The sequence below is a fragment of the Suricata suricatta genome, chromosome 16 (genome assembly GCF_006229205.1).
Source record: "Suricata suricatta isolate VVHF042 chromosome 16, meerkat_22Aug2017_6uvM2_HiC, whole genome shotgun sequence".
NCBI classification, from domain to species: Eukaryota; Metazoa; Chordata; class Mammalia; order Carnivora; family Herpestidae; genus Suricata; species Suricata suricatta.
In genome coordinates this window covers 4,575,633-4,594,587 of record NC_043715.1, presented here as the reverse complement: position 1 = coordinate 4,594,587, position 18,955 = coordinate 4,575,633, and the positions used below count along the sequence as shown (strand labels likewise).

Below are 18,955 nucleotides of genomic sequence, written 5' to 3'. Positions count from 1 at the left end.
CTCCTCAAAATGCTTAACGTGCCTATTCTCCTGGCAAGAGCGAGTTTGGCAGCGGCCCACGGACGCTGTTTTTTCAGGCTGTAATACCCCTGTGTGCTCCGCATGTGGGCAGGCTGTTTGTGGAAGGAAATGCTCTGAAGATGTCAATGTCACATGGTCATTGGGTAGTGGCGGGAGGGGAGGTAAAGCAGGAGGAAGCAGTGGAGACCCCGCCTGGAATCCCAGATGGGAGCAGTGGGGGCATCCTCCAGTCACCTTCCCTCGTGTCCCAACACCCGACGCTTTGAGAGCAGCCTTGAACATGGTCCTTGCCTACTGCCTGCTTCACGCTGCAGGGTAGCTTTGCGTATGAGTCACCCTGGCCCTACCCCCACTGGGACACAGGCCAGTTGAGGGTCCTGTCTTACCCTTCTCCAGCGTCCGCTGTCCTGACGCATTACTTGCCACCGAGCGGCAACAGTAGAGTGGACTGGGTTTGTAAGGAAGGCTTCCCAACACACGGGCAGAATCCCCTGTTTCCTGGGCTGGGGACGGCACCGACCCATGGAGTCACGTCTGACAAGCATGAGGCGCTGGAGTTGTGCTGGTTGTGAAGGGGGCCTCGCCACTGCTGTGGCGGTGTGGTCTCTGCAAGCCCCAAGGTGACATGGGCCAGTGGGCTTCGAAGAGGGCCTTCAGGCATGTCCGGCCAGACTCACGCCCTTGTCACAAATCTCTTCTGTGTGTCTGCACATGGTCTCTGGGTGATCCTGCTCGGCCACAGGCACCCATGACAGCACACGGTGTCCCGTTGTGGATCTGCGCGGCTCTCCTGGGCCTCTGGCTGTAGTGAACACACCCCAGTGAACACACCTCTCTTTCTGCGTCATCTGTCCCTGCTTTCCTGTGCCACAAAGGCCCTGCCACCATGCAGGAGGTCAGGGTCAGAGAAGGGGGTGTGATGATGAAAGCAGAGGCCAAGGTTCAGAGGGGGATTTGACGGGGCTGGGCCGCGGGTCTTGGAGGCGGAGGAAGGGGCTGCGGGGCTGAGAAAGGCAGGTGGCCCTGTGCCAGCACCATGGTCCCTCAGCTACACCGTTCTCACGATGTCAGACCCTGGCTGTCCCTTTGTGGGGCTGCATGGGACGTTTATGAACTGACCTTGGCTAACAGGATGAAATTCAGAGAGGACACACAAGGCCAAGGGAAAGACCAAGATCAGTTTGGCCACTTACGAGAAGAGACTGTGTTTTAATGATCTCTGGGTCACCCAGTGCAGAGCATTGACCTGAAATACTGTTGAGGCTTCATATTGGGTTAAGGTGATGATCACCTTCCTTGTACTGGATAGTCTACCTCTATTTATGCAACCTAAGATTACATTTACAACAGAACGCTTTCACACTAACATTGTACTCATCCAAGACTTCCCTTCTCCTTTTAATTAATTAATTAATTTATTTATTTACCAAAAGCAGAGCCTCCAAACCACACCCCTCTCATCTTGTAATCACAATGATATCCTCAAAGAACACAGAACTCTGGGATCTTAATCCGCCCAACAGCCCCATCAGATGAGCATCATCATTTCCGGGGGAACATGTGAGTCGTGGACCTGGTGGCCCCCTTCAGCCCGGGGAGCAGACGCCTCTCATCTCCCCCTGCCTATTTCCAAGAAGAGAAATGCAGCACCATTCAAAATGCACACGTGGGGAAAACAATTTAAAACCACAAATGAAGTGAGAAAACATACAGCATGAGCCAGACCCTTGTTGGATCTATGCTCCATTTGTTTCATGGCTAAATATTTGCTGAGCCCCTACTACGTGCCTGGATCTGTGGCGTACATACAAGCGTGTGAGTTTTACACGTCCGAGGTGTTCCCTGAGCCGTGTCCTGGTGGCCTGGGATAGGCGATGCTTCTTCCAGGACGGACATTCACCATGGAAAGAAATGAGCATGGTGAGCGGAAATGCCTCTTCGGGTCCCCGTGACGCCGAGTGGAGGAGTTCGTCAGGGGGAAGCTTCAGCACCGTCCCCAGGCCGCAAGCCCACACGTCCCCAGGGCTCTTTCTTAGATCTCCATCCCAGCGCATTTAATTTCAGATTTGTGTGACCCTGATAAAGCTCCTTCATCAAGTTTTATTCTTCATAAAAGATCCATTTCCCCAGACTCATAAAGTGACTGCTTCTAATTCAGTGTTATTTTATAAATACTTTCATTGTTCGCATCAATCACAGGCAGCTGACTTTCTAGCCATAAAACAACAGCTTGCACCAGCGCCGTGTTACCCAATATGTATTTACTTATCAAGTTGAGGAACACATGTTTGCAAAATCAGCAACATTATAACTCTGCTAGCAATTTGCCGGAGCTTTCTTCCCGTTGAACGCCAACCCTCAAGTCTCAGGCGTGCTGTATTTCAGCATCCCGGCTCATTTTTATCTGGTAACTGCCATAATCACCGGCCCTCCTGCCTCCCTGCAAACCTGCCCGAACCCCTCATGGATCACGCCTGTGACTTCAGCCAGCTTATTTACCTAACAGGTGCTGTTCTGGGGTCTTCGATCACCTGTTTTGCACCATGACTCAAAGATCGCAGCCCCTGCTGGTTCCTTCGTCCCTCGGTGTGGCTCAGAGACATCCCCGACAGGCTCTAATGGGTCAGAGCAAAGGTGTTGTGTAGCCAGTCTGCAAGGAGAGTTCTGGCAAATTCATTATTGCACCCGCAAAAGGCCTAAGCGACAGAAGCTGTGCTAGCGAGGAGCGGGAGGGGCAGATGCCTTGGTCGGCCACTCACCTGCTGGCCAACGCCGCCGACGGGTGAGCGATTTCACCTCTATCCACCACTGCTCCCCTCTTCATAAAATAGGGCTAGGGACAATCCTCAGAGTGGCCGGAGGATCCTGTGACTGAGCGCCCTGAACAGCCTGGTAGCCGGTTAGCTGGCCTTCATGGACAGTCTTCCGTGTGCCCTTCTGACGGCCGGCTCAGCCCCCGGCCAGCAGCGAGCTTGGGCAGATTAAACGACTTCTCGGGACTTCTTGTTCTCCTTTTTTTTCTTTTAAGTTTATTTATTTATTCTGAGAGAGACCGTTCTAGTGGGGGAGGGGCAGAGAGTGAGGGAGGCAGAGAATCCCAAGGAGATCCACACAGACAACACGGGGCTTGAACCCATGAAACCGTGAGAGCATGACCTGAGCGGAAACCAAGAGTCAGACACTTAACCGATGGAGCCACCCAGGCGCCCCTCTTGTTCTCCTCCTTTGATAAATGGGAGTGACCTTACTCCCCTGGCAGGGTTCTCATAAGAATTCTCGGCACGTAGTAGGTCCTCACTCTCTCTTCTCTTTCTGTGGAATTACTGCAAAGGCCACCTCATCCAGGCCTCCAATACTTTAGACACAGTGGCAGGCGTCTGCCCATTTTGCAGGTGAGGAAGCAGAGGCCGTGTGAGCCTGCATCTGTTGTCCAGGTCACATAGTGAGTAAGGAGAGCATGAGAGGCAGCGTCTGTCAGACCCCACCTCTTCCCAGGATTTCACTCTCCAGACCCCTACCAGGCCTGCAGACTCAGAACCTCCCAGGGTGGGCTTCAGGCAACAGAAGTATTTATCTTTATGTATTTATTTTGAGGGAGGGAGGGAGGGAGGGAGAGAGAGAGAGAGAGAGTGTGGGGGAGGACCAGAGAGAAGGAGAGAATCCCGAGCATGCTCCGTGCTGTCAGCACAGAGCCTGACGCAGGGACTCAAACTCATGAACTGCAAGATCACAGCCTGAGCTGAAATCAAGAGTCTGATGCTCAGCTGGCAGAGCCACCCAGATGCCCCCAGGCAACGGGAGTGTTTTTAAACCTTCTAGGTGGTTCAAATGAGCAGCCAAGTTTGCAGCGCCTGGTCCCACGCCCAGTTCCCTCGTGTCGTGCTGGTGTGTGACCCATAGCAGTGGGACCCAGGTTTTCAAGGCCAGTTAGACAGAATGAGAAGTCTAACTAAAAGAGGGAGGAGGCAGGGTAGGGCCGGGCAGCTCAAGGCACAGACCAGGAGAACAGCTGCTCTCTGGGGTCTACGCCGAGCTCCAGAGCCGGGAGCCAGAAGAGAGTGTGGAGTGTGGCAGGTGTGCCAGGGTTGGGAACCCAGAGTGTGGGGAGCAGGAGCTGCCCCCTGCGTGGGTCCGACTTCTTAAGCTACTTCTCGATGCTTCTCGCCTACGAGGGATGAGCCTGTGGAGAGGGCCAGGAGGTCTAGAGAAGCGGCAGCCGCAACCCTGATGATGCCAACGGGCCTCTGCTCCGTGGCCTGGCTGGCAGAACGGACCTCTGACTGCGATGCCCTCTGCCCAGCGGGCGTCTCGGTGCCCCCGAACATCTCCCAGGCCTCCGACAATCTGGCGCCTGGCTCTTGGCCAGGATGGAATGCATCATTTGCAGAATGAAAATTCACTGCCCCTTGTCCAACCATTATTAAGACTATCAGGAGGTGACAGCAGGGCTTCAGACCAAGCACAGGGCGCTTCCGAGCACCGCACCCTGGGCGCCCGCGCAGGTCCTGGCCCGTGCAGGCAGCCCTGCGTCTGAGCCTGCCTGGACACCAGCGCTGGCCAGCAAATCGCAGCCTTTTCTGGCACAAGCATGCCACGAGGCGACACCCGGTTTTCCACCTCTCCGCCCTCCCACAGCAGGAAACCACAGGGTCCCAGTGCAAGGCTGCAAGACGGGTCTGGGTTCCTAAACCACAGCTGGAAAAGGGACTGCCCTGTGGGCGCCCCCAAACGGTCTGAACCTGAGGGAGAAAACAGCCGCATGTGTTCAGCCCTTGAAGTTGCAGTCCTGGTCTAGGCCAGCCTCACGCAGCCCATGGTCTTAAATAACAGACCTGCCTCACCTCTGCCCTTGAAACTGACCTGAACGGTAGGGACGCTGGGTCCCGTTGTTCAGAATGTACCTGGAAATTCACATGTAGTGCAAGTCGGGCATGGATTATTTACCTGTTCCCTCTTGCAGCGTCGTCACTCCCTCAAGCTATAATGGAAGAGAGATGATGATCACGAAAACATTCATCCTTTATTTATCCATTCATTTATTCATTCGTGCAGTCAGTAAATGTTTACCAAACTCTTACTACATGCAAAGCATCATCCTGGTGCCTTTGAAGATTCCCGTGCTTTGAGTCACACAGAATTTAACCAGAAAAACTAAATAACGTTTGTATTAGCGTATTCTGAAACATTGAATCCTATGTATATTTGCGTATTTGGCAGTATTAACATTTCAGCCACCAAATGGAAAATAGAGAAGAGACTGTCTCTGTGCTCAGTGAACTTCAAATCCAGAAGAGAGGCCTGGAGGCAAATTGTTTCAGGTGTTTGAGTGCAGGATTTTATTTTTCGTCGTGTTTATTTTGAGTGAGAGAGAGCATGCGTGGGGGGTGGGGGGCAGAGAGAGGGGAGACACAGAATCCAAAGCAGGCTCCAGGCTCCAAGCTGTCAGCATAGAGAACAATGCAGGGCTCGAACTCACAAACCCAGAGATCATGGCCTGAGCCAAAGTCACACTCAACCAACTGAGCCACCCAGGCGCCCCGCTGAATGCAGGACTTTAAAAGTGCCTTTATTTGAGAGATCTAGCTGCAGTAACACTAAGATGGGGTCTCTCAGCCCAGGCACGGTGGGCAGCGGGCGCCGCAGATTCTTTGTGGTGGGGGTGTCCTGGGCACCTCAGGGGCCTTACTGACTTGCATCTGCTACTGGCAAGCTGGTATCACACTCCCTGTCCCAACTGTGCCCGCCAAAAATGTCCCCAGACCTTGCGCTGTGCCCCTTGAGGGGTAAAACCAGCCCTGTTGAAATCCACCGCCCTAGAATAACTAAAATGACTTGTAAAACAATCCCTTAAGTTGGCTAAACAACAATAACAACAAAAATACACGGTTTCCTTCGGTTTCTTCTAGAGTTGTATAGAAATACAGTTTGATATTTGAGAATCTTGCTACCTCATGCAAATCCAGCGCAAAGATTTCTTATTACCTTGGAATATTAGGGATAGAGATTCACTTAACGTTGCCTTTTTTGAAGTGTTTGAGGCAAGATGAGATCATCCAACAGTGTATCCTCTATCCTTTAAAAAGGAGCTGCATAAAAAGGCATGATAAGTAAAAAGATTAGACAGAATTTCTAAAAGGTTTTTGAGAAAATTTTTACCTTAAAATTCTGGGTGAGATGAAGATTAATCAAGGCAATAAAGTGAATCATGATAAGGTTTTAGCCACATGTTACGTCTCAAAAACCCGTTTTCTTGCCTAAAATCTGGCCTTCCGCAGCTCAGGTGAGCAGCAGCCAGCCAGAAACATAGGGCAAAGGTGCTGTGAAGACTGAGCGATGGACAGGGAGGAGCCGAAGGATTCAGAGCCGTAGGATGGTCCTGTCGCCACCATCTCTTCATTGGCATAAAAATAAACAACCTCCGAAAGCAGATGGGAGATGGTTTTTGCTCAACGCGTCATAACTTATTACATATTTGACTGCCAGTTTGTACGTAAGAAACCAACTCGCTCCAGGGAGGTAAGGGACATTTGAGCAGAGAAGTCTATCGAATTTTGGCGAGGCCCAGCTGTGCGTGGATGCCCATGGCCGCCGTTAAAGGAATGAGTAACGGTCTCCCATGGAAGGCATTCTCCTTTGTAAGAACAGGGCTGTCTTCCTGTTTGAAGGTACTTAATCAGCTCAAACCTACAGAGGAACATATACTTTGGGCTGGTTTGATTCTGTTCTATTCTGGGCTGGGGGGTGGATAATCGTTTGTTAACTAACATGCTCAGTGGTCAACACATTACATGATTTAGCGGTGACATCATTAGTGGCCCCCCCCACCCAAGCCCAACATTTGGGAAATGGGTTGCATTTTCGTGATTTCTTTGCCTGCAACTGTCCCTCTGTACTTTGGTGTATCCTCTGTGTGCTGTGCTAGTTGGTTATTTTAATTTGTTTTAATGTTTATTTAGTTTTGAGAGAAAGACAGAGTGTGAGCAGGGGAGGGGCAGAGAGAGAGGGACACACTGAATCCAAAGCAAGCTCCAGGCTCTGAGCTGTCAGCATGGAGCCCGACCTGGGGCTTGAACTCATGAACCACAATATCATGACCCGAGCCAAAGTCGGATGCTTAACCGACTGAGCCCCTCAGGTGCCCCATAGTTAGTTATCTTAAATGGCAACTCCCACATCTAAAGTAAGCTCTACTTTTTAAAATTATATCGTATTTTCTATCTTGTGTGTGATGATCAGTCTGCTTATATTTCTTTGCCAGTTATCAATTGCCGTAAAATGAAATGTATCAAAACTTAGTGGCTTAAAACACAACTATTTATTTGTTCGTGATTCTGCAAGTTGGGATGGGTCCAGCTGGATGGGTCTCATGCTGGCCTGATGTTTGCCCATGTAGATGTGACTCCTGTCATCTGGGAGCTCAGCTGGGGCTAGATGATCCAGCTGACGTGTCCAATGCCTAGTTGGGGGTGAAGCCAGGGAGCATCGGCCCACAGATACGTAGCTCCTCCAGCCGCAGAGCCCAGATCCCCTCAGATGGCAGCCGGACTCCTGGAGGACAGGCCCCAAAGCACAAGCACTTTTGTGCCTCTGTCCGTGTGTTTCCATGTGTCTCATTGGCCAAAGGAAGTCACGTGGCTAAGCCCACAGTCGATGTGGAAGGGACAATACATGAGTGTAGTTCGGAGGAGGTGTAGTTTGTGGGCACCACTCACCCATGAGCCAACCTTACCTCCTGATAGACTTTCTCTGGATTCAAGACACTTTAGATAAGTAGAAACCGATCTTAATATTTGAAAAATGCATGAGGAGCTGACTTTCTACTTTTCTCTAAAATAATGTTGTCTAGCTCTAGGCTGAAGCAACAAAACTCACTTTCTAGGCTAATACTATTTAATAAAATATACTTATTTCTTTTCTTCCATCTTTACTTTCTGCCTTTATCAGAGAAGACTAGCCGTGACCACATGGAAGAGCAAACCCAAGCTCCAAACAAGATGGGCTTTTATTTATCTCTCATGTCTTTCTTGCTCATGTAAACAAAGCCAGAGGGAGGCATTCTAGGCCTCCTTTGGAGCTCCATGGCCATCAGAGACTCAGGGACTCAAATGTCTTCTGTCTTCATGGTCTACCTTCCTATCACATGGCTTCTATTCGAAGGGCCACCTAATGGTCCAAAATGGCTGCTAAGACTATAGTCATCACATCTACGATTCAGGTAGCAGGAAGTGAGGAGAGGGGGTGCCACAAAAGTGCTCATCTCCTGGTTGAGGTCATCTCCTGGCTGCTTAGTCCATGGCCAGGTTAGCGGCCAGAGAAGCCGAGATGTCTAGTGCCTGGGCTGGTCACAGTGTGGCAGCTGAAATCAGGAATAAGGGAAGTATGGGCATTACGCAGCAACTCATAGTTTGTGCCATTGTCCTGTTGGCAAAGTGGAGCTCAGATCCTGGCTCGTGGGTAATTAGCTCGGTGGCCTTCTCCATCTTCCTTCTGTCACCTGTGCAATAGGCTTACTGGTATGACGTACCTCCCGTGGTCAGTATAGGCTCAAACGTGAAACCTGCATCACATGATGTGTTATCATTGTGTCTCCACTTCCTCCTACGTTGCTGGGTCCTGGGACCACAGGAGAGAACTTTCCTGTTCCAAAAGGGAGGTGGCAGGAAGAAGGGAGACCTTAATAGCAGGTGTACCATTTTCTTAAGTTGTAATTTCTCACTGGCGGACACATTAACATTTAGTTCATGTCCTTGGGGAAAAGAATTGGCTCTGCTGACAGGGACAAAAGCTGGAAGCGGGTGAGCCATAACCTGTTTTGTTTGGCCTTCCTTGTCTCACTCCATCATCTTTTATTTTTAAATTTTTGAACTGGTGTCCAACGCATAGACATTTTGATAGTTGACATGCAAATTCAAAACCCCATCTTTTCTTGAAAAACTGAAGGGTCTAGCTTCTCCAGACTTGCATTTCAGAAATGTGGAATTACCTTAAGCTAGAAGGTGGCTGCCTCTTAGGCAAGGCATACACCCTCCAGTTAGCCACAGTCCGCCCTGCTCCCAGTTGTCTTGAAATCGCTCTGCTCATGTGAAGTTACCCATGTGGGCATTGGGTCTGCCTTTGCGCTTCTCACTCCTGGCCCAGCACCCTGACCTCACTCTGGGATGGGGTCAGAGAGTCTCACCATCAGGGCGAAGGGACCCGGCTACTGTCAGAGGAAAGGCCACAGGGCATTGACATCCTCATCCAAACTTTCTTCGTTGTGGATCTGATGCAAAGCCTGATCACCATATGCAAAATATGAGAAGAATCAGTGCTGGTGAATGACAGTCCCTAGATAATGGGGGACGAGAGGGAACCGCCCCAAAAGAAGCATCAAAGTGACTAAATTCCCCAGGCTTTGCTTAGGTCCCCTTCCTCCCCCACTTCTGAGCACGGCTTTCTTTAATAGTCTCCATCCCCAGAGCAGAGAGCCAACCTCTCTTTCCTACACCACGCGCGAGCACAGTGTTGGAGAGATAAGCAGAAAAACTTAAAGTGAATTACGAGGCGCAGATTCCAATTGGACACCCCCTCAAATGAAGATAAAGCAGGTATGAAATGCTAATGTAGGTCAATGGGAAAATAAGACATTATTTATGATTCATTACACGGTGACTTTTCAGGAATGCACGCACTGCGGAACGGGGGCCACTTCTGGATGCCTATCAAATTGCTGTGGTTATCTTTTGTCCACTAATCATCTGACAGTTTCCCTATTAATTTCCGTGTATGCGGAAACATTGACGAGACCAGAGGAAGCCGATTCACGCATGCGTGCGCTCAGCAAGTCTCCAGGCTAGTCCGAGGGAAGAAGGGAGCTGCATCCCTATGAGATTTTAATTAAGCCCTGCTTGGGCGGATGCTGAGTGTGGGTCCTAGAACTAGTAAGTGGCTGGGTCCTACAAGGTTTCACACTCATCACCATCACACACAGCAGTGGGTCCCCCCAGAACTGGGCGGCAAATTGCAGCAATCAATAAAAATAACAATAAAACTTAACATCTCTTGAGTATTTACCATCGCTCGGGCATTGAACTTTATATTCATTAATTTGTACATTCTCAGTGGGGATGATATCACCCTGAGGAGGAGAAAATTGGTGCTTGGAGGCACATTAAAAATATTGGATATTGCAATAGTTTGCAATATCCAAAAAGGTCATTGTACATGAATAGATACACAGTACCTCCATGACGGGGATGGAGAGTCGGGGGGGAAAGGTCTAAGAAGACTCTGGAAGGGGGGGGATGGGTAATAATGAAAAACAAAAAGGTTGAGAAACACCGCATTAACACACTCAATGCCTACAACAGCCCGTCACGGCAGAAACTCTGATGGTTTGGTGACGCGAAGGAATTTGTCCAAAGAGGCCCAGCCCGTACATCATGAGGCCAGGAGTTAATGCCACACCCTAGCCCTGCTTTGCTTTGAGTTTGCACTCCTGCGTCTCTCTCTCTTCACCACTAAGGACTGTAGGGAGAGAGCTGGGTTGTGTCCCCTGCATGCCAGGAAGCAGTCCCACAGCGATGTGACAGGGGGAGTCTGGTGATTGGCCGGGGCCTGTGTCACTGAAGGCACATTCGGCAAGAGTTCTGACGTCTATCCTCTGGCACTCATGGCCAGGAGATGTGTCCGTGTCTGAAAGCAAACTTGGCCTGGCAGTGACAAGCTCATTCTGGTTTGCCCAGGACCATCCTGGAATGGATCCAGCCAGGCCAAAGCTGGCTGGTTTGGTGGCATCCCATGTCTGCCATCGCTGGTTGGACGTTTGTAACCAGGGTGCCCTGCCCAGAACACCTTCAAACTGAAGTTTCAAGAGAAATGTATTTTGAATGAGCGTCACTCCAACTACACACAGCCCCAGATGCTTCCATGTCCCCATCACCTGGATGAACCAGTTGAGGCACTAAACATCGTGGGAATTTTCTGACATGGGAATACACACGCAAGGAGTAGGTCAGGCAATCCAGCATCAGAGGCCACACCCTCTTTCTAAATAACCTTTGCCACTCTTAGGACACTTAGTTATGGAGATTGGCATCCGGGTGGCATCAGAACGTACTACCTCCTTTTGTGAGGCTGAAGCTTTTTGACGAAGTACCATTTCGTCACATGCAGGGGACTCACGTGGTGACGTCCGCCATGTCTGATCATCTTGGGTTTTGTACTAAGCCTGGAAAGCATGCAGTTGGCACAGCCAGGCTCCCAGAAATCTGGAGCCACTTACAGATCAGAACGCCCACGCCTCAGTACTTGCTTATGGGAATATGGTTTTTAAAAAAAGGAGTCTGACAATTTTGATGATGTGAGGGAGAGGTTTGGGGATGAGGTCAAAGAAATCTCAAGAACAGAATCATCTCGTTGCCTGTGGTGCAGAGGGCGCTGTGTTTTAGAGCCGCCCTCACCCCCCCCCCCATCTGAAGCTGGCTGGCCTTCCATGGAGTGTGAAAGCAGCCCCTCACCTTGGGGTCCCCTCACCACTTCTCCCAGGTGTGGCTGTGCGTGAGGTCACAGGGAGCAGAACTTCAGACACCAGCATTTAAGGTCCTAATACCAGATGGCACTTTCTCTCATCAGAGACACACGGCCAAGAGGAAGGGACTATCTGACCAAGCTGAAATGATCATAATTGTGTAGGAGGCTGGCATGCTGGCAGCCATGTCCTTCAACCAAAGAAAATGACAGGCCGACTTGAGACTTTCAAGTAGCAGCCTATAATTCTTTTATTTACTTTAGAGGGGCCGTCGCTAGTTCATCTGGGAATGACAGGGCGATTATCACTTATTTTGACACTCAGGAGAATATTATGATGGGGGAGAAGGCAGAAATGTATTTCAGAGGACCCACATGGGTGTCTATCATATAATTATCTTTTCTCTGCCATCGGGAAGCAGAAACAGGCACGAGGTAAGCCTGGATGGGGAAGCCTCGGGGATGATGAAAATGAGCGAGTCCTTCTTCTGAGAGTCCGAGGTGTGAGCTCGGGCAAAGGGTAAGGCATGGGTGCCCTCCGTGGGCCCTGAAACCTTGGTCCTCGTGCCTACCGCTGACTGTAGGCCTGCCGAATCCAGTTCCAACAAAGGCCTCCAAGGACCCAAATATATATATATATTGAGAGGTGGTAGTGAAGCATGCCTGCTTATGAAAAATGTCCGGGCACTCTTGTCCACTCTTCTCAGTAACGAGTTCTTCATGGTTTCTGGTCATCACGAAATAAGACAAAGCTTGAGTGAATTGCAAGAATGCGATCCTCCTCAACATTGATAGAGGACCTCCTGCATGGCAGACTCTGAGCTTGTGAAGATGAATGGAACACAGTCTGTCCCCCCAGGAACTCAAGCGTAGGACCAGGTGGCCCATCACAGAAAGACACTCTTAAAGTGAAGAAGCTTCGTCAACAGAGAAGTTAGGGAAATGCTGCAGATTCAATTCTCTCTTGGAGATTTACGCTACGCATTTGCTGATTAGAGACAGGAGATGTCCTCCAGGTTAGAAACTTGTTTTGCTGAGATTATGGCCTATTTCCCAAGTCAGTTTCTCTGCTGAGCTCATGGAACCAGAGTTCCTTGGACACAGTCCAGGACGTGTGGTTCATCCAGCCGTGGAAGAACCTGGAAGTACAAAAATCATGATCCGGCCATCAGGGGTGGAGCTAGCAAGAGCAGGGCATTGGGCCCAGTGGATGGACTGGGACTCAGGCTAGAACCTTGATCCCAGAGGAAGACTAGAGAAGCACAGCGCTGTAGCAGGATCCTTGCACACAGAGTCATGACACCAAGGCTTTTCTCTCCAGGAAGCACCTTTATTTGCGCTGGCTCTGATCAGCTGGGTTTGTACTTGAAGAACTGAGCCCCGAACGCCACAAGGCGTAGTTTTTATAGATTTTCTATTTCTTGTCTCCCATATGTGGTAACACACAAACAACGTAGTCTGATTAAGTGGTCTCAGGTTGTGAGAGATGTTGTCACTTACATGTATAGCCAGCTTGTCTTGAGGTTGTTTTTTTTTTTTCTTTCCTTAGAGAGGGGACCCTGCCACAGCAGAGCCTACAGAACGTGTGTGTGAGTGTGCATGTGTGCGGGCACACGCGCATGTGTATGTGTTAGTATAAAGCTGTGATCTTCACAGTAGAAGCCCAGATCTGCAAACTAAGACCACAGACAGGGTGGAAGGGAGAGGGTGAGGCAGGAGACCTCAGAGACGACAGGCAGCTGGACTCACCATGGCAGGCTCCGGGTTCTGTGGAAGCTCCGTGGTCTGAGGCCATCGCCTACACCACCATGATGGCTCAGAACCTAGGACAAAGGCAGTGCCTAAGATCAAGTTCACTTGCTCCCGAATGATTCGTTACAATAAAAAGCATTTTGTAGGTAAACTTGGGAACATCCCAGGATAACCTTGTGTTACGTTATTAAATCTGTAACAATAATCACCAAAAAACACATCATCAGTGAATTTCCTGGTGAAAATTGAAAAGTCATGAGCCTCGAGGTCTTTTTTCCTTCCCCCCATCCTTTTAGTGGGAGCCAGGATGCCCGTGAGCCATGATGACTTCCCTTTTATACGTGATTTTCCTTGTTCACCTTGGACTTCGATTACAAGCAGATTAAATACGGCAGAGACCCCATCAGTCAAGCATTCATTAGACATTAACAAACTGCAAGGCGCTGGGTCATACGTACTTACCCAGGGACGACTTCCTGTGGAATTGATAGTGTCAAGGCCACCTTCATGCCTCTGGCCACAAGGAACTCACTTAGCATGTTCCTGGCAAGTTTACAGGCCTGAGTGCTGCCTCTGACTTCTGAAAGCATCCTAATTAAAGTGTCTTGTTCTCCTAGACCAGGAGGCTAGTAACTGTCACCCTTCTAGACTGGGAGTGGCTGCCTGGACCACCAGGTTGAAAAAAGACCCTTATTCCATTGTGTGTGTCAATGGGAAACAAAGTGCCAAACTGTTTGCTAATATTTTCTGAAGGCGAGGGGCAAGATAAGGCAGGGGCATAAGCCAAGAATTATTTCTTTATATATATATATAAATTTATATATAAACACATATATAAATTTATAAATGTTTATTTTTGGGAGAGAAAAAGAGAGAGAGTGTGAGCGAGGGAGGGGCAGAGAGAGAGGGAGACACGGAATCCAAAGCAGGCTCCAGACTCTGAGCTGTCAGCACAGAGCCCGACGGCAGGGCTTGAACCCAGGAATCGTGAGATCATGACCTGAGGCAAAGTCGGACATTTAACCGACTGAGCCACCCAGGCGGCCCCAAGAATTATCTCTTCTTGCCCTGGACCCTGAAGTTTGCCTTGCAACAATTTCACAAAGAAACAAAGAGGGGCAAAGAAACCTAGTAGAATAGAAAATGTGCCTGATGTATCTGGCCTAATGACAACACTTACATTGCTCCAGAAATCCATCCAACCTGAGGGTGATCAGAGCCCCTTGTTTGCCTGATCAATCAGACCTAATGGCCGATAATCCGATTCCGATTGTGGAAAAAAAGTAAAGTACTTTGGTTGGTTTGAGAAGCACTGCTATAAATGGACAAGGCATAAGGATGGCAGCTAAGTCGGATGAATTTCATGTTTAATTTAAGGTTCGATGTTCCACATGTGAATACTTGTGCTAAGAACCATTGGACTGTACTGCTTTCATCTCTTACCCATTAGATCACATTTTGTCAGTCCAGGAGGGGTCAGAATCCACAGATGGTCCCTATATTTTTAGAAAAGCAAACTGCAATGAAAAATTATAGTCGGGCCGGTCGCCCTGAGCCAAATACATTGGCTCGCAATTGTCAAGACCCTCAGGCAAATGTGCCTGACTCTCTTCTACCCCCATGCTTCATTTGGGCTTGTGAAATCAATACAGGGAAACCTCACTAAAGTGGAGCAGGGAGGCTGGCAAGGGGAAGGTTGGAAAGGGGAGCACAGCTGGTCCATGTCCATTACAGGAGCATTGTCAATTACAGACACAACAGAAGAATCATCAACAAGAAAGAATTATCAATTACAGGTCCCCACAGGGAAGGATGCACATTGCATCTAGCACAAGAAATCGACCAGCTCTACAACTCAGCCAATGAGTAGCTGTCATCGCTTTGATCTCTTGCTTTTCTCCAGTGGTCTTTTCCTTCAAAACAACCCCTCCCACCTTCTTCCTTCTTGATAAGTAACATCACCCTCGTCTGTTGGACTTGCCTACGGCTTTGTGGTAGTTTGTGGGTCCAGAATTGCAATTCTCTGCTATTCCTGAATAACCCATTTTGCTAGTAAAATACCTGGCTATTTTATTTTTTAGATTAATAGTATTTATAATTATGATCCTTTTATATTAACATTTAATCACAAAAGTAATACATTCTTCTTGTAAAAATGATCAAAACATTATAGGTTGGGCCAAAATCTTAACCTCCTCCTCACCATCCTTAATCCCAATCTCTCTTGTACTTTCCCAAATTTAACCTCTGTTGGGGAGGAAATTTTTTCTCTGGCCTTTAAGTTTCTTCGGGCTGATCTAAGAATTTAATTAACATGAGATAGATAAACAGGAGAAAATGAAACAAAAGTTTAACAACCTGTATACCTCCTATGTATACGGCAGAGACACAGGCAAATGGAGGAATTTCCTGCAAGGGCTGAAGCCATCCCCTTAAATACCATCTTCTGCTAAAGATGGAGAGAAGTGGGGGGAGGGGGTGTGTTATGGGAGGTGACCAGGAAAAATGCAATCAGTGAGGGTGGAGTTGTTATGCAGATTTTAGTCCCTACCGTCTCCACTGGTAACAGTTTCTCAAGATCTAGAGTACCAGCAAGGGTGAGACCCTTATAAATGAAGATTTCCCTTACAATCGTAAATGTTACTTACAAGAGGTGTAACTTCTTGGTTTTCAAAGCTTCGCTTGTGTCTGCAGCTTCTTAAAAATAACCAGCTTAACATAATCTACATGCCACAGAGGCACATCTTGGAGTGGCAAGGTTTGTGCCCTTCACCACCACAATCAATGTGACGTCCACTTTCATGGCCCTTCTATGCATTTATGGGCATAAACTGTATCTGAAAAATACATGTATAAAGTATTGTGGCATTTTCTGTGAGCACAAGGGTTCACAAAAATGATACCAAACTCTGGGTAACATCCTTCAACCCGATCATTTCACACGGTATTCTATCTTGGACAGCCTTCTGTGCTAGGCAGGAGAAGGGTATAGGTCTACCTTCTACATAATCTACATGCCACAGAGGCACATCTTGGTATAGGGTCTACCTATACCCTTCTCCTGCCTGCTACAAAATCTTTCACAGTGTGTGGAATCCCATCACTGTAGCAGATCCTCTGTTGTGTGGACAGTTAGGTTGTTTCCAAATCTTTCACCATGATGGATAATCCTGCGGTGAATATCCTTGCAAGAACCCTTTATTGACACATGCAAGTGTTTGTTTTTTTTTTAAGTTTATTTATTTTGAGAGAGAGAGAGCACGTGAGAGAGGAATTAACAGAGAGAGAGGGAGAGAGAGAATCCCAAGCAGGCTTCATGCTTTTAGCACACGCCCAAGGCTCAATCCCACAAACTGTGAGATCATGACCTGAGCCGAAATCAAGAGTCAGACGCTTAACCGGCTGAGCCGCCCAGGTGCCCCACACACAAGTATTTCTTGACAGGAGATGCCAAATGGGTAAATGTAGTTGTTTTTTTTTGTTTGTTTACTAGTTTGGCTCACACGTCCTCCAAAGTGGCTAACACCAATTCTTCATATCGGCTGTGGAGAGCGAGACCTGATGCCTTATCAGCCTTTGACTTTGTCAAGTAGTCACGCCACCTTCCTCTCCATGTCGTCTTTGTATCTGAAGTGCCCAGGACAGGGCAGCTGCCACACGATGGGGGCTCAAATAACGCTTGGTCCCCATCCCTTTAACTGGAACATCTTTTCCCATCGAGGACCCCCTGCTTCACACTGCTTACACCTGCTCACTCCTTCGTGTCCGCACCGGGACCTTTCCTGAACCCTGGGTTAGATGCAGTTGTTCTTATGTCTTCATAATGCTGCCTCTCAATGCATTCGTGATGGTTCATGATTTTCTTTTGATCTGATGTCGCTCTTACTAATCTCTGACCTGCTGGACACCAGGGAATGCCTTTTCTCACCTCTGTTTCCTCCTCCCCCAGCCCGGAGCCCCACTAAGAGCTTTTAAACCACAGGCCATTGTCATGCAGCCACATTCACAATTGAACGAAGCCTGTGAAAATAAACAGCATATCAGCCGAAGGGAAAATTAAGCTGTCAATCTGCTGAACGGCAAGGATTTCTTTATTTCAGGTCTTTTAATGTGATGGAGAGAGAGAGTCCAAGAAAAGCAAAAATACAACATGGCCCTGGAAATGCTTTCCTTTTTAATTCAGAACGTGACGGGTGCATCAGTCCGAGGCCACTGCTGGGGAGGGGGGGTCCCTGCCCCTGCCTGTCCCCTGAGTGACCACCTTCGCCCTTCCCTCCTGCCTCCCCAGGGACCACAGTGATGCGGATGACGGCCTTCGACGCGGACGACCCGGCCACGGACAATGCCCTCCTGCGCTACAATATCCGTCAGCAGACGCCCGACAAGCCGTCCCCGAACATGTTCTACATCGATCCCGAGAAAGGGGACATCGTCACCGTCGTGTCGCCCGCCCTGCTGGACCGAGAGGTGAGCTGAAAGGCACACGTCTTTTTTCATGAGACTCGAACGCAGCTCTCCCGGGAGGGCTGGCGTGGGGCTTCCGGCAACGGCCCGCCCCGTGGAGAGGTGGAAATTAGATGCTGAGGCGCGGTCCGGGGAGGGGGGGTGGATCCGGAGGGGAACCGGGGTATCATGGAACCGCAAACGCACGCTCTGCAAGGCCACACACATGCTTTGGGATTGTTTGTATTCCTTCTACCCGATGCCTCGGTTTCCCCACCAAGCACTTACCCAGGAGCCCTCGTAATGACACTCTATCCCAACCTGTCTTGCAGAGGGAGGGATGGGGCCAAGGAAGGAAGGGCAGGCAGGAGGGAGGCAGGGGGAGACCAAGGTGGCTTTGTCCCAGATGAGAGGGTCAGGTGGCTTGGACTTCTCCTCTTTCCTCCACTGTGTGCGTCATGGTGTCCCCGACCCGAACCCGCTCCTGTTTCACCCTGAGGCTGTCGCTGCGACCGTCAGCCATCATGTGCGTCAGATGTCCCACACAGGTGACCCAGGGACCTCAGCCCGTCCGCACCCTTGCTCTTTGGTTTTACCTAGGATGCTTTCAGGTTTTCACATTAGTGGCCATGTCAAAATATTTAGACTTAATTTTTTTTTTAATTTCCAACTTCCAACCTTCCTGAAAACGACAAATTCTGGAAATTTGAGGCCCGGTTTCCACATGTGGGCAGTCGGTGACATCAGATGTGACAGTCGGATGGAGCTGCAGTTGGCTCCCATGTATATGGGGCGTGGGCGCCTGCCCAGCTCATGTCCCCCAACATGCGCCCCCTGGTCCCGGCCCCCTGGCCTCTGCGGTTCCCCACAGGCTCCCCTCAGTAGGAGAGACTCCTAGCCCTTCAAACGCAGAGTATTACAGCAACCTCGGGGCTCCCCTCCGTCCCTCACCGCCTCCGCCCCAGGTCCGCTCCCTTCCTGGAGTTCTTTGCTCCCAACATGGCGTCATCTCTCGGACAGGACCCCTGCGGTCACCCCTGACCTTCCTGAGCACCACCTGCCCATGGAAACTGCCGGGTTTCCCTAATGGACTCTGTGTGTTTCCCCTCACATCTTTGATGAAACAAACTCTCGGGTCGGAAATGCCTTCTCTCCTTTCCGCGTTTCCACGCTGTGGCTTCTGCCAGGAATCGGGTTAGGGCCACTGCCTTTAAGCACCTGTTCTTCCTGG

General features: G+C 49.5%; 1 protein-coding gene across 3 annotated transcripts in view; it reads left to right on the top strand.

Moving 5' to 3' along the window:
* Nucleotides 1-18,955, top strand: part of CDH13 (cadherin 13) — a 1,008,030-nt gene that overhangs the window by 755,059 nt on the left and 234,016 nt on the right. For all 3 annotated transcript variants that reach the window (XM_029925178.1, XM_029925180.1, XM_029925181.1), the window contains one exon: nt 17,570-17,748. In XM_029925178.1, coding sequence (XP_029781038.1) covers nt 17,570-17,748 — 179 coding nt within the window. The remainder of the gene's footprint in view (nt 1-17,569; nt 17,749-18,955) is intronic.